Source organism: Epinephelus moara, chromosome 18 (genome assembly GCF_006386435.1).
Source record: "Epinephelus moara isolate mb chromosome 18, YSFRI_EMoa_1.0, whole genome shotgun sequence".
Lineage (NCBI taxonomy): Eukaryota > Metazoa > Chordata > Actinopteri > Perciformes > Serranidae > Epinephelus > Epinephelus moara.
The window spans coordinates 3,905,719-3,921,602 of NC_065523.1; the positions used below are offsets into that span (position 1 = coordinate 3,905,719).

The 15,884-nt window shown below is 41.1% G+C and overlaps 1 protein-coding gene across 3 annotated transcripts in view; it reads right to left on the reverse strand.

Annotated features, from left to right (window-relative positions):
• Positions 1-5,325: 5,325 nt before the first annotated feature.
• LOC126405395 (cAMP-dependent protein kinase type I-alpha regulatory subunit-like) overlaps positions 5,326-15,884 on the reverse strand; it is a 15,341-nt gene continuing 4,782 nt past the window's right edge. For all 3 annotated transcript variants that reach the window (XM_050069121.1, XM_050069119.1, XM_050069120.1), the window contains exons 7-11: positions 13,731-13,889; positions 13,542-13,602; positions 13,316-13,437; positions 12,260-12,341; positions 5,326-12,164 (exon numbers count right to left, since the gene is read on the reverse strand). In XM_050069121.1, coding sequence (XP_049925078.1) covers positions 11,992-12,164; positions 12,260-12,341; positions 13,316-13,437; positions 13,542-13,602; positions 13,731-13,889 — 597 coding nt within the window. In that variant the 3' untranslated portion in view covers positions 5,326-11,991. The remainder of the gene's footprint in view (positions 12,165-12,259; positions 12,342-13,315; positions 13,438-13,541; positions 13,603-13,730; positions 13,890-15,884) is intronic.

Genomic DNA, 15,884 nt, shown 5'->3' on the forward strand with positions numbered 1-15,884 from the left:
CTGGTCTTGTCATACAAAGTTTGATGGAGTGTCAACTGGACAATATGGTGATATTTGCATCTTGAACGCCGGACTACAAATGTGGATAGACAGGGAGAAACACACGCAAGCCTAAGACGTGATAAGATACGATATTCCTCACTATATGAAGTGGCTGATAACAAGATCTGTATAATGGGTTGTAAAGAAATTCGTCAGGTTTTTATTTTGTAGACAATTAATCTGGATTTATAGCATGATGGGATGACAGCACAATGGTGTGTGTGATATCACTGGAAAGCTCTGCTCCTGCACTTTCATGTGATATGCGTGGCATTTCTGTGCGAGCCTGCTTTTACGAGTAATCCATCCAAGAGTAATGTGTGTGCAGAGCTGTATGAAAGCTCTGTTATACATAATTTTAGTGTAACTTTATCATTGTTTTTCGCTCTGAAAACATTGCTTGGTCTTCTCGGAAAGCTACAATTCCACTGTTTCACGTGATGTGCGTGGCTTCTCACTATGACGCACGGTCGCGGAGAAAATCAATAGCGAAGAACAGGTGTGAATTTGGAAGCACTATGCGTCGTTCGGGCCCATAGGGTTAAACTGTGTGGGTGTGAAGCCTTAAAGGGAAATTTCAGTTTATTTCAACCTGTCTCCTGTCGTCCTAAATTTGTTTCAAGTGACTAGTGACATAAAAACAATAATTAGCATGTTAGCCGTTAGCCTAGATACAGCCGGGGCGCATAGTAGCGTCAGACCTGTTAAAACGTAAGTGAACGGGCATACTTCAAGTGCAAAGTTAGTCCACTAAACAAGCTTTTTTTCCCACAAAGACCGCCTCATATCGTTAGGATAAATGTCAGAGAACATATAGAAAACGACATGTAAACGTGTTGTCTTAACCTTACCGGTGTGCTGCCATGTTTGTTTACCATTTAGCTCCGCTTTCCAAAGCGCGGCCGAAATATCGCGAGAAGCAGCGATCTCATACCGTGCCTGAAATCTCGCAAGCTCTAGATAAAGCCCAGCTGGATACTACTCCAGGTGGAGGTGTCTCGTCCTCGGTCACATCCAGACCTTGAAAATAAGGCTGCAACCGGTCCCATTCCTTACAACAGAGGCATTCCTCTTCTGTGGGCACTGGGGCACAGCATTCACAGGTACACCACCAATCTCCAGAGCTACGCAGCCTTGCAGCAGCCATTCCTCCTCTCTCGTCCTCTACCTGTTGCGCCTCTCTCTTTCCTCCTCGTCCGTTCTTCAATTTCACGAAGCTCTTCGTCAGTGTATTCTGGCTCAAATAAATAAGGGCGGCCATCAAACTCTGCAAAATCAAATTCCTCCTCCACAAAGTCGAAGTCTGGCAAAAAGTCAGCCATTATTCTATAAATCTTTAATAAAATAAATGAATGAACTTTTCAGGCTACTGTCCGGTTCTGCCTTCCAGCTGTTCAAATTACATTTGAATTAAATTATGAGTGGTCGTCAGGAGAGGACGAGGAAAAGGAAAGCCAGGACTCTTCTGTGCAGACCTCCAAGTGTGTTTGTGTAACATCAGCCGACCTTGACAAACTGGAGAGGAGAAAAAATGAAGCAAACACCGCCAGGAATTATCAGTGATCATCTGATGAGGTTACTGTGTAACACACAGTTGCAGATTAATGTAAATACAAAGTAGCTTGTGAGTTCCTGGCGTTTGTGTGCTGCATTGCCTGGCAACAAACTGGGGGAACTGTTTTTTTTTTTCCGCAGAGCTACATAACATACTTAAATAATTTATTTCATCACCTTTTGTTAACATTTCCTTACTCAGCATTGCTGTTTAAGCTGTTATTAAACTGTTGTATAAAAGCAATATCACACTTGAGGTTGTGACGTTGTACTGTATATGGTCACGGCTGTAATTGTCTTCGGCACCGTGCCTATGACCAAATCACAGCCGTGATGATATGCAGTACAACGTCACTCCCTCTCCTGTGATATTGCTTAAATATACACAGAAGACTTATCACAAGGACGAGACACAGCTGGAGAAGGAGGACATGGGCAAAAGGAGTGAACAAGGCTGACAACAAAGATGTAGCAGACAAGACTAATACAAAACAGGTGTGAAGGGAAGACTCAGGAAACAGGCAAGGACTAACGAGACAGGTGTAGCAGAAAACAGGCGGGAAAACACACATAAGCCCCTTTTCCACCGCAGGAACTTTTACCATTTACCCGGGATTTTGAAAAACCTTGACACGATTCCACCGAAATTACCGTTTACTATGCTATTTACAGAGATAGCACTGGCGATCTGAACCGGTCAGTGGCGAAAAAAAAACACTTCTAATGCGCAAACTTATACGGGACGCATTTGCCCCCGTTACTGTTTTAGCTCGTTTCGCGGCTCCAGTTGCATCCGCCTCCCTCAATACTGAACCAATTTTAGAACGAGTTGTACCTATGAATCATACGCACACATACACATGGGGAAATAGGGCCCAGGTTGAAAAATACCGAAGTTATCCTTTAAGGCATTTGTGTCTCACTGCAGAGCAGCGACAGCGTGCAACGTGCTCCAGTGTCCCACCTGGTCTCATATCAGGCAGTGATGTTGTAACGATAGCTGAGTGAGGAGCTTATGATGGCTGAGAGCGAATAAGTGCCAGGCACTTACGGGAGCCTGCTGCTGTTTAGTGGAAATTATTAATGCACGGGATAAAACGTACAGTACAGGCTGGTTGGTCCTGAAGGTCGCTGTAGTTTTCGTAGGAGCAGTAGGAGCCTAACAGCTTTCAATTCAGTCTCTCTCCACCTCTAATAAACTTAATGAATAACATATTGCCTTGATAGAACATACGAGGAAGCAGCCAGGATCTGAAAGTGTAGCTTGAAATGTAGCTTAAAACTGGATAAGCATAGGATGAAGATTGCGAAGGAGCTTCTGAGGAAAACACGATGCTGACACATGCGTTGCTCCTCTGGCTTAGGAATTAGATGACAGTTTGCAACTGCAACGAGAATTGAGAGGATGAAGAGAACGTTTTTTTTTTTGTTTTGTTTTTTGACTGCTGCAATCATACAGACATTCACTATGTCAGCGAACACATCTCATCACCTCATTTGTCTACACTAAAGTCACTTACCAGTCTGCAAATTGTTCTTGTATTTTATTTTCCCCTGCTGCCAGGTCCTTTTTTGCCCAGACAAGTTTGTTCTTTATGAAGAGTGGATAGATAAAATAGACAAAAAAGACATAACATGGGAAAAGTAAATTAAATAGATAACACAGACACACAATATGGATAATTGTTTGCATTTAATTATAGGCTACTCTACATTTTCTGAGTAACATGCACCTCTACTTGCCACATTTAAAGCAAAGTGTACAACTGTTAATTAGTGGACTTGAAAAGTAACTAACTCTGTTAGTCCTTTAGTTGTAATTAGAACAGTTCCAGTGGAGTAGGCTATTGTTTATTAGTTGTACATTTTTTTGGACTACTTACGCATTAAGCCGGTCTGTGATTGTTTGCCAAGCTTTCTCCCTTCCCTTGATTATATTACTGGTGTTGCCTTTTTTTTCTTATGTGTTTCACCTCCTCATATGACTCCATTAGGAGCTGCTGCTCAGCGGCTGTAAAATAGGAAGCGCGACTCTTATCCATTTTCCACTCTGTGATTCTGTGATCGATCCCGTGGTCTATTTAAGAATGCCGTGAACGGGCAATTATTCCAACTATCAACACCTGGCTTGACATAGCCGCACCTTTTCATCCTGGCTCAGCAAACGTGCAACCAGTTAAGCCAAGATGCGCCGATCAGACTAGGTCAAGCCGCGCTTGCTCTGTTATCCAGGATTTCTTTATTCTACTTTTGTGCAATACCCCTCTGGGGCACCCCACCAGCTGGAAACAAAACAAACCCATCATACAAAATAACATCTATTTGTAAAGAGGACTTTCTACAATCTAAAGCATGGGAAACCCTTCAAAAACACAGAGTAGTCCTGTATCTAATCCAGATATAATAGCAGACTTTTAGTCTTGTTTATTGGTACAAAAGCTAAAAACAAAAGTAAACAACAAACAAAAGAAACTCCAAAGGGCTTATAGTAAAACATCCCCTCTAGGATTTACGAGAGATCCCAATACAATGGACATTGTTACCTTAGCATAATATAGAGTAATGCACTGTATATCTGCACTCAATGTTTAAACTTGTGTTAAATGATTTTCAAACCATATAATTTTTTTGTCTTTATATTAGAAGATAACTTATTCAAGATAAGGCAACAATGAAACACCATGGAAACACTGATCTCTTTATTGCTTAATCTTCTGTAAGGATGTCCTTCAGAGCAGGGGTGAAAATCCCATTGGGGGGGACAATAAACAGTAAAATTTTAGAGAATAATTCCAGGGGGGGACAAGGAAAAAAGTTGTTGCCTGTCTTTTATACAGCATCTTTTACCGCAATTTGACGCTTTAATCTTCTCTCTATCTCTCCAACAGGCACAGTGAATGTCTATACTAACTAAACTAAAACTAAAACTAAAACTAAACATTTCCTGCAATTAAACTGGTAAACTGGTTTATAAACAGTGTGCTGTGAGATCTGCCGCTGCGCACCTCACAACCGTGCGTAATAGTCGCGCGTAATGTCCGCTCCTCGTCTGCACGTCTTTCATGTTTGTCTCACTGACAGGTGGAGAGCATACAGACAGGTACCCATTAGCTACGCTCTGTCACAACCGTGCGTAATAGTCGCGCGTAATGACCGCTCCTCGTCTGCACGGCTTTCATGTTTGTCTCACTGACAGGTGGAGAGCCTACAGACAGGTAGCCATACGAGCCGCTCCGCCACAACCGTGCGTAATAGTCACGCGTAATGACCGCTCCTTGTCAGTTAGACTGCACGTNCCCGTTGGAAAGAGTGTGGGATATACCACTACAAGAAATGGGAGGGGGGGACTAAATCTTTTAAGATTTAAATAGCACATTATTGCGCGATTATAATGAGCATCGCTTACATTGTGCTTTCAATAAATACTACTGCATTGTTCAAAAATTACAGCTTTACTGAAGGGGGAGTCATGTCCCCCCTGTCCCCCCCGGGATTTCCGCCCCTGCTTCAGAGAAATATCAAACAGACAAACAAACACAATCACTGCAGTCAATCTGAAGGGAGGCACAAAAACTTTAGAAAAATGATCCTGTGCAGAGACTCATTGATGCCTCACTGCAGGCTGCTCTATTCTGCTTCCACACTGATGGTCTGACTGAAAGGTCAGTGAGAAACTGCAAGGTTTCTGAGAGGAGACAGCTCTACATATTAACACTCATTATCTCAGCTGTGGCTGATATCGTTTTAATCATATAGTGAATCACAAATACTGTAAAATAATAAGACATAGGTGATTTAAAAAAAAAAAAAAAAGTACCAAGTCAGCATTCTGCACGTGGGTGCAACACTACTGAATTAAGACATCTTTGATTAACATAACAGATCAGAGACATCTAACACTGGGTGCTTATCATAAAATATATTAAACAAGTCAATAAATGACAAGCTCTAAATCAATGTTAAGGCCAAAACTAACTACAGGTCTCCACTGGCTGGACTACAGTAATGATATATTCAGAGTAAATGAAAGAAGAAGAGACAAATAACTGCAAAACAGAGTTACAAGCATCAGCAGCGAGTCAAAGGCCAGGACACACACACACACACACACACACACACACACACTCTGACTCTCATACTGTACATCAAATACACAGGTTTAACTAGAGGACTCCTTGAAGATTTGTCAGATAGGGCTGGGTATGAACCTCCAAACTTTCCTGGTACCAACTCAAGTGCGTATCTTAATCTGTAAAGGCTTTGACACACCAAGCTGACGGTCAGCCATTGGTCAATGTTGGGCCATCAGTGAACCTCTGTCGCCCTAGTCTTTGTGGTGTGTCTGGCCTCGTTGGCCCTTGTCTGCTTTTTTCAGCATGTTGAATCTGTAATGACAGAGCCTGTCAGTAAATTAAATCCCTCTGATTGGCAGTTCAGTGCACAAGAAGAGAAACGAAAGAGAGGAAAGTAAACAAAGAGCTAAAGTCAAGAGGGAGTGAAACCAAAACAAACTTGTTACTTAAGCCTCCTCCAGACTGTGAGATTTTAGCTATCTTGTAAGTTTAGCACAAGCTACATGGTGCGACATGGATCTAATAAACTACAACGTCCATCATCGTCATTATGCAAGAACAAAACCTCATCAGCTTGCATCATCCATCTAGGCTGCTGTAGTGACGAGAAAAATGCAAACAAACATGAATCGTGCCCTTGCTGTGGCGGCATTTACGTGTGTAAAAAAAAGTCAAACGAAGAGGAGGGGGAGAGTGCAGACACGGTCGTGGCTGGGGGAAAGAGGCCACATTGGCATGCCGATTTTGCAACGAGAGCTGGAAATGTTCTGTTCCATTTTCAATCGCTTATCCAGGGCTGGGTCACAGGGGCAACAGGCCAAGCAAAGCACCCCTGACGTCCCTCTCCTCAGTGACACTTTCCAGTTCCAACTGGGGGACACCAAGGGGTTCCCAGGCCAGATGAGATATGTAATCCCTCCACTGTGTTCTGGGTCTGCTAACGGGAGGCATCCTGATCAGATGTCTGAACCACCTCAACTGACTGTTTTCAATATGATGGAGCAGCAGCTCTATTTTGACCTCCCTCTAGATGTCTGAGGTCTTCACCCTATCTCTAAGGCTGAGCCCAGCCACCCCATGGAGAAGTCTTATTTAGGCCATAGGTCATAGGTCAGCTTTGGGTAGAGCTTTGGGTGGTGACCGAAAGCTCAAAGTGTATTTATTGTATCTACTGGCATTTAGCATTGTCATACTGATCAGTGCGTCATTTCATGCTGCATTTCTGTTGGTTGGTAACAGCAGTCACACTGTGAGATGGTCTTCCCAAATTTACGACACTGTCAGAATTTTATCTCAGGCTGTCTTTGATCACAAGACCGTGACAACGTCCATCCTTGAACCTCTATCACTGTGGACCACTATTGTAGAGCTATGACCAAAGATATTGCCACAATTCTTTCACTCTGGTCATTTCCTGGGCTTAAGGTAAGATTATTTTTCTTTAGCCGTATTATTGTTCACTGGCGCACAGTAAATATGCTCTGTTCTTTCAAAATTAAATTGTGTTGTTAATGTGCTAACTGGCTAACTAGCATCAAGATGGTCTTCATCTTTTCCTTTTTTTAATGACAAATATATTCTACTGCTGTCTGCTGGTGTGGAGAGTTATATCCTCTCATGCAGGCACAACGTACGTGCTGGTTGACCATCAGCTGTAGTCTTTGAGGTGTGTTCATGTGCAACTTTTTGGCCAAGACATGGCAACGTGAGGTAACGCAACAGCCTGCTTACATTGCTGCTAGTTCTTTGGCGTCAGTTTGGTGTGTCTGGGCCTTAAAGTATCCAGAGTTTGTATCCAGACCTGAAAATCTTCTTTACTTATTCAATGAGCAGACAGTTTCTGATTCAAGTAAAGTTTTAGACAGTTTACATTCTAGGCAAACATACGACAGCTTCAGTTAAGAAGATATTACCATTTGTTGATTCTGGCGTCTTTCTTTAAGGGTTCTGTAGGAAAACATGGTAATATTCCTGAGAGAGTATTAAAAGCTGTGGGTATTTACCAGGCACAGAAGGTTCAAACAAAAGATGATACTGAGTTGCATTATGGTAAATGTAGGATCCAGTGTTTTGGGAGCTTTGGTTGGTCTGATGAGTTTTTAAGTGTGTATTGTTAATAATAGAGGAGAGAATTGCAGGCTAATGTTGAGACGTAGCATGCAAGTCTTCCTTGCTTGGTTTGAATGGGATGACATACATTTTCTGTTTTCATGACCAAACATAACTTTGTGTAGGCCAACTATGAGCTTTTTGACTGGCCAACAGCAAGCAGAAACTACGCTGCCTTCAAGCCAGTAGTCCGCCTTGCAGCTCCTTTAAATTGACAAGCACGATCGAACGTTCAATGACTCACATGATGAGCGACCAGAGCAACCAAAGCTGCCACAAATATTGATAGTTGTGCTTCTTGAGCGGCCACAACAGACTTTGCCTCTTTGGAAGCTTCTGGTTTGAACGTACAGAAAGAGAAAGTGTTACTGAAAATGTAATTATTCATTAATTATGTTTTTAAAAATTACAAAAATGATATCATGTTTAAAAAGCAATCTTAAAACTACCTGAGAACCTGAACTGTTTAAATAGAAAGTTAAAATAATGCGTTGGGTACAGAGAAAACAAAATCATATAACAGAAAATGGGAAATAAAAATAAAAGCCCAATTTAAACTGGAGGTTAATTGTTCTTCTTTTTTTTCAAAATTTTTGTTTTACTTCTTATTTCTCCTCCTGGGTAAAAACATGCTCCATACTGTAGGTGTATGGCTCATGGTGGTGCTCCTGTCAAAGGTTAGCCCTGTTTAAACCAAGATAACACTGTAGAGCTGCTGCACTATAGTCCCTTTCTTTATGCCACATTTGCATTTTTACACAGAGCCAAACAATGGCAGCATCATTCCACTCCAGTGTGTGATATTAGACAATATGCCAGCACTACAGAATTAAAAGAGCGTGATAGGTGTAACATGAAACACAAGAGCGTCGGCCTCTAGTGTGACATAACATACGCAGTACTTTATAAACAATAACAATAGCATTAACATGGAAATAATCATTTACCGTCCCTTTAATATGGCGGCTGATCTCATTGTCATTGTTTGATAATTTCAGCTGCTGTTCTTGTTCTTTGAGTACACTGCTAACTGCTATCAGCGACAATGTATGCTGCACACATAATACATTGTTGAAATGTCATGCCTGTGCTGCACATGATCCTGTCCTGCAGGCTGTCCTATTTTTACCCATGTAATGACTACAAGGTATACCAACACAACAAAAACTAAAACTAAATTAAAACAAGAATACAGCCATACCAGCTGGCAGGCTGTACTTTGGCATAGTGGTGCTTTGAGCTAAATGTTAATACCAGCATGTTAACACTAACAATGTCAGTGGTAACTTGTTTAGCAAATTTATACCATCTTGGTTTAATATGCTAGCAGGCTAGCATTTGCTAATTAGCAAGTACAGCTGAGGATGATAGGAATGTCATTCATCTGCAAAATTTTGACCTCATGGTGCAAAAAATAATGTCAGCAGATCACCAAAGTTATTAGGAGTCATCCTGAGGGGGACATGAATAGATTATCTAAAAGTTGCTGAGATATTTCAGTCCACACCACAGCGGTGGACCAACGGACCAACACTGCCATCTCTAACCCCTCACAGCTAGCATGGTAAAAACGTAACAACAAAAACAGCAGCAAAAAAAAAAAGATAAAGCTTTTGGCATACTTTGTCAAAAACATAAAGCCTGCTCAGTCAACATGAAACTATTTGTTCAACATCTCTGTGAACACTGAAGATCCCAGAGCAAACAAACGCCCCATTTCTACCAAGCAGTCTGGTACAGTTAGTTCATTTCAGTATGCATTTTTTCTGTTTCCAATGTGAAAAGTTGTGGATGGTACCGATGAAACCATTCCTTACCGTCCCCATGTTTGGTCCCCCCTCTTTTGGTGTACCTAGCACACAGATCTGGTACTAAAAGGTGGAGCTGTGAACACTGCAGTCTGATTGGTCAGTAGAGGACGGTTGCTCTGCTCAGGGCTGAGCTGTGTCAGGTTTTGAAGCTCATGTAACCACTGTTCATACTGTGGAGAGTTTTATTAGTAAACTGTAACTATAAAATGAAAGGATGTTTTGCTGCCTCTCACAGCAGCTGGAGTCTGAGAAAAAATAACTTCATTCACTGGGCCGACTGTCGGCAACTTTTAAGGTGGAACGTTAACTTGTAATGTTACTCAATGCCTGAGTTGATGACGTGAATCCATCAGCACACCTTAATTTATAATATGACCATTCCATTGGTTTTTACTGACATGCACTTTTAGGAATGAGTGGATCATCAAGCGTTTAAAAATATATATTAATTTTGACCGGATTATGTGAACTGCATAAATTCTAGTCCTCATTTAGAGAAAAAAAAAAAGGCGTTGCAGAGCGTCGTTCCGGTGGGCTATTGCAATACAAAACCCCTACGTTTGCCTGGGAAGGACTCTCACTCCAACCTGTTCTATTTTGTTCTGAAAATGTTGGCGTGCAACCCTGTTCTATGGAGGATAAACGATGTGCAGACTTCCATCTGTGTCATCAGTGAAAATACAGGAAATACAGCAAGTACTGGACAAAGCCGTGAGTGACAACAACCCCACCCACAGTTAAGAGGACTGTTTGCGGTGGAAACACTAAACAGACCGAGGGTCTAGGTATCATGTCTAAAGGGTTACTTTTGGTTCCGAAGGTACTGTACCGAAAGGGTTTGGTGTAAACAGGGCTTAAACTACTAACTGTGCATTCACACTGTCAACATTTGTGACTTCGTACTGCAAAAATGATAATATGACTACATTTTGGGTTGGTCATTATTAACTGTTAACCCTTTCAAACAGTGGAACATTGGAATGGAATACTTCACCACCAAAAAACACAAATAGTTATCTTGGGAGTTGGTGTATTCCTTTGGCTTACATTATCTCTATTTCCATGCACTTTCATATCCCATCCCAATTTGGCTCTTTTTTTTTTTGCATCAGCTATTTCATCTCCAAACATTTCACTGTGATGGCATAATGCTTTAGATTTTGTCTAGATTACTTGAATCCATCTGAGTATTTTATATAAATGTTCCCATTTTAATGATCTTAACATTTTCAACGTTTATCAGCATGTTCTCAAATGTGTTCTATAAATATAGTCTTGTTTTGACACTATCTTTAAATGTTTTGATAAGCTCTTATTGTAACTGACCTCTGAATTCACAGTGAATCAGTAGCTGGGTTTCCATCCAAATGTATCGCAAATTTTAAGCAAATTTTGTGAAAATGCGCAAAAGAAAATGCAAATTTATGCACGTTTCCATTCATTATTGTTTTGCGAGTATTGGGAGTCAACAGGTCGAGCAGAAGGTGGCGCTTCTCATGAAAAATAAAATGCAAAAGAACACCCGTAGAAAAAGAGGGCGTCGTGAGATGACGTCATTGAGAGCGTCTCATGTCCACAACTGATGTAAACAATTACCCGCACATCCATGACTACGGCGAGATGGAGAGATTCCTTGGGAACTTCTTGGCTATTGCGAGAGCTCTCATCACACTCATGTCAGCGTTGTCAGCGTAGCCTACATAATGCCGTGATGTCTGTGTTGGTACACCAGGCAGCGCACATGATGCAGCGGTATTCAACACATCCAGTCTATTCAGGTAAACTGTGAAATAGCCTACACTCACCTGACACTGGAGTAATTACCTCTCTCTAAGTTCACACAGGTGTGTGTGTTAAGTAGAAGTAGGATTCAGTAGCCTACGTCATTGTTTATTCGCTAAATCTGTTTCCATTGCCAAAAGTCGCATTTTCCTAATATCGATACGCTGACTTTTCCACCCCCTCCAAGCGTTAAAACTTTTTTCCGATATTTCGGCCCTTTTTCAAATTTCTGGCGTTTCCATTCAAGTTTCTTTTCGCAATTGTTGAAAATGTGAATAAAAAATAGGTGGCTGGAAACCCACCTAGTGTGAAGGCAGTCAGTCATACATAAGGCATTATTTAATTTTAGTGACACTTTTAAAGTGTGCGTGAAACACCTTCTGGGTTTAGGGATCACAGCTTCAGGTGAGGCTCAAAACCTTCACAGACAACCAATCACATCTACTGAGTACATTAAAAAAATATGAAACAAATAAAAAGAGTAACAGATGTGTTGAAGTCATCTTGTTTGGAGTTGTGGGTGTGGTAACATGTAACAGAGATTAGAAGTAGCAAACTTAAGCAGAGGTGCGATAGTGGATTCTGCAGTGGATGAAAGGGGGGTGTGAGGGCTGATAAGCTCAAACAGAGAGAGAAACAAAGCTGTTGTACTGCTCAATGTTTCTCTTAAGGATGTCAGAGCAAGGACCAAGGACTCGTTCGAACCGCGGCCGGTCCAGTTTGACACACTTGAGGGGTCCACATGCAATAACAGTGGCAGCACGGGGCCGGTTCATTAGCAGGGCGATCTCACCTGAAGGACACAGGAAAAACAACCAGTCATCCAAGGTTCACACATTCACACAGGCATATCAACCTGCTGATGGTGACCTGCTTTGTCTGACTTACCAAAGTAATCTGAAGGTCCAAGTCTGCCGACCTCCACAAATTCCTCGTCCTCTGACCGCCTCTGCAGCACCGCTGCTGTCCCCTGACAGTACAACAACCACATCTTAAACTGCGCAACCCCAAAATCAAAAGCAATTTTCAGAAAATCCAGGTCCAAGATGCAGGTGGACTCATCATACATCTCATTGTTGCCAGAAAATATCTAATGTTACTAATGTTACTGTTATCATGTTAATGGAGGAATGCAGGGCTGAAGAAGCAGCCTTGACTTGTTGGAGAATAAAATTTTTCCCCCACAAAATATTACAAATCTAAAACTAATTTATAACATTTAACTTGCGACCGCTGCCTTTTGTGAGGATGAATTATAAGTTAACTCTAACCTGTGCACGGCTATAGACTGTCTAGGTGCTGCACTGCCCTTTCCGTTGAAAGGGCAGTCACGTTATTAATAAACATTTAGATGATCAGTTATTGACATTTTTGAACCGATGCAGAATTGTCTACATCCGCATTGTGATGCATCTGAGAACTGATTTTTTTTTCCCCCCAACCCTCGTAGATGTAGTCACTACAGACAAAACAACTTAGTACTGTGGCCCTCAGTATCTGTGATCACATGTGAGTGATGAAGTTCTGCTTTTTTTGTATTCATCATACCAATAATACTCACCCAGGGACTAGGTGAAACCTAAGAATTTCTGTTGCTAAGCTGTAGACCTAGTTAGAGTGCAATGGGCTCAGCTGTCAATATATTTTGTTTAACAGGGTACCACACCAAAGAATGTTGCCAGCTGGGGTGTCGGTGGCTTAGTGGTAGAGCAGGCGCCCCATGTACAAGGCTCTTGCCGCAGCGGCCTGGGTTCAAGTCCAGCCTGTGGCCTTTTGCTGCATGTCATCCCCTCTCTCTCTCTCCCCCTTTCACACTTAACTGTCCTGTCCATTAAAGGCAAAAAATGCCCAAAAAAATATATTTACAAGAATGTTGCCAGCCAAAACCAATGTCCCGTACTAACGGGTATCGGTGAACTAGCGTTTGCAAAAGGTGTTGTGTACCTCCAGGATGATGAAGAACTCATCACCAGGCTCTCCCTGCACCACAATTTTCTGGCCGTCCTCAAACTGCACAGTCTCCAAAGCATCTGCCACCGTCAGACGCTCCCACTTATCCAGAGACTCTGTTCAGGAGCAACACTTAGCTCATCAGATCAACAACAGCTTTTGTTTCAAAACAAGATGGTCTAGTCCATCAATATGAAAAACTGTTGAGCTGCCTTCTCACCTAAAATGGACACCTTGCTGAGGAATTCCTCATACATCTTGCGCTTTCTCAAAGTGCTTCCCTAAAAGTGAAAAAAAAAAGTTCATATAACATCCCAATCATCATTTTGCTACAAAATTAATGGCATTACCACAGTAATTCCTTATTTCCCATAAGTTTTTGGTAATGTCCAAGGACTGTAGAGTTTACCATCAATATTCTCCTGTAGCTGTCTCTGTCGATGCCCCACAGCTTGACATTGGACTTGGCCCGGACTGTAGCTGCACGAGGGGTCCCATAGATCAGAGCCAGCTCCCCAAAACTGCCTCCCTCACCAATGCTGGTCACCCATTCATTGTTTACATATACCTGAAAGGTAACAGACAGCACAGACCTGTGCCCAGGTTTCTAAAGACATGGCAGGGACACAACTTAAACAACCATCCATTATAGCTACAATATGGTGAAATGATGCTGGGCAGAGAACTAAATCTGTCTATATGAATCTGCAATAGTGTGTCCTTCTAGGACACAATTAGAAAATGGTGGGGCACAAACAAAGTGTAAGTTCACGACTACTAAGTTAAGGCTGTATTAATACATATTTTGGACACTTGATGGCAGCAGAACAAGTTGAAACATAACTCAACAGAGCAATAGGCAACATCAGGCTTTTAGTCCTTCAGGGGTGCAAACTCATCAGAGGTGAAAAAGGGGACAAAGATGTGAACCCTCTGGGGGAGGCGGGGCATGCTTCCCCAGGAAAAAAACTTTTTTTCTTTTTTTTTTTTTCAATATCAGCTATAAAATGTGGATTTCCAGTCAATTTCAGCATAAGGACATAAGCTCAAAGCACAAGAAAGTGCAGAGCCAGGTTCAACATTGTATTAAAATACACTGTACTACATTGCAGCAAGTAAACATATATGTGGTTTTTGCTCTTCACAGGTATTGCAACTGCTGTTTGTTCAGTTAAAAGCAGGGCTTAGATATGAAGTTTATAAACTGATTTTACAACCACTGCAACTAAAAGAAAAACTGTCAGAAGGTCATTTCAATTCAGCTTGCGTCATTTTTAGTCAGCTTGACATTTGCCTCAGGCAACATAGACAGCATAATTAGGCTAATTTAACGTGTTCTACTTAACTACATCACAAGTAACGTATGTCAATTTAGCTAGTTGTCTACATATTTCCATTTATATTAGGGATGTATCGACTGTGAAATTCTGGGCTGATACAAATACAGATGTTTTTTTTCGTTGTTGTTTATTTTGTTGTCCTTGTTGTATTTTTTTGTTCTTTTGTGCAGGCAAACAAAGAAATCTTCATTACAAAAAAGTAGCTGAACTGTGTTTAAGTCATTCAGTTTTCCACTACACTACCTTTGAATGAGCACAAATACAACCACATACATAAATGAAACTACCCTTATAACAACCTTCTTTCACATGAAAAACATCGTTTTCAATAACTGCTTCTGAAGCATTTATACTATATACAATATGCCATAATACCCTCTTTATTATCTATTTTATATGGTTGCGAAGACACAACACATTTCGCCTTCAAACAGCTGTACTTATTCAGGTTTCCCACCCAAAACTAAGTTTTACAAGATTACATTTGGACACATCATCATAATGTTACAATTTACCTTACCTTCACCCAGTATTCATTTTTTACTGAATAGAGCTTGAATGCATCATAATGTAACTCAGTGCAACCTCTGTCTGTTAGTTTCGGCCGACTACTTACAGCAGTTACTAGGGTTGGGAATCTCTCTGTCATAGACGATTCGATACGTATCTAGATACACGGGTTACGATACGATTCAAAAACGATATATTTTTAATACAGAACGATTCGATACGATTCGATACAGTGTAGGACTGATACGATTCGATACGATTCGATACAGTGTAGGAACGATTCGATACGATTTGATACGATTCTATGGTTAACATTTGTTGATGTAGACATTAATCATATATTATAAAATAAAGAAGCCAATTCTATAAAAGTGACATCCTTACAGTATTTTCAATCCCCAAGCATTGTTGCTGTATGGCACTGGCAGAAATAAAATAAAAAGACAAACAACAACAAAATCACACATTGTCTGTGTTTTTGTATGTATCTTATATGGACTTGAGTCTGGAATAAAGTTTATCATAACGCTGTACAATATAAACATAAAGTAGAATAAAATAATAACATGCAATGTAGGGGCAGAATCTGACATCTGTTATTAGTTGATATCATGGACTGTGATGACTAGCAGTTTATCACTGACAGCATGTCAGACTATTTCTCTGTGTTTGCTACACTCTGTCATTTATAAAAAGATAAATCACTTTTCTAT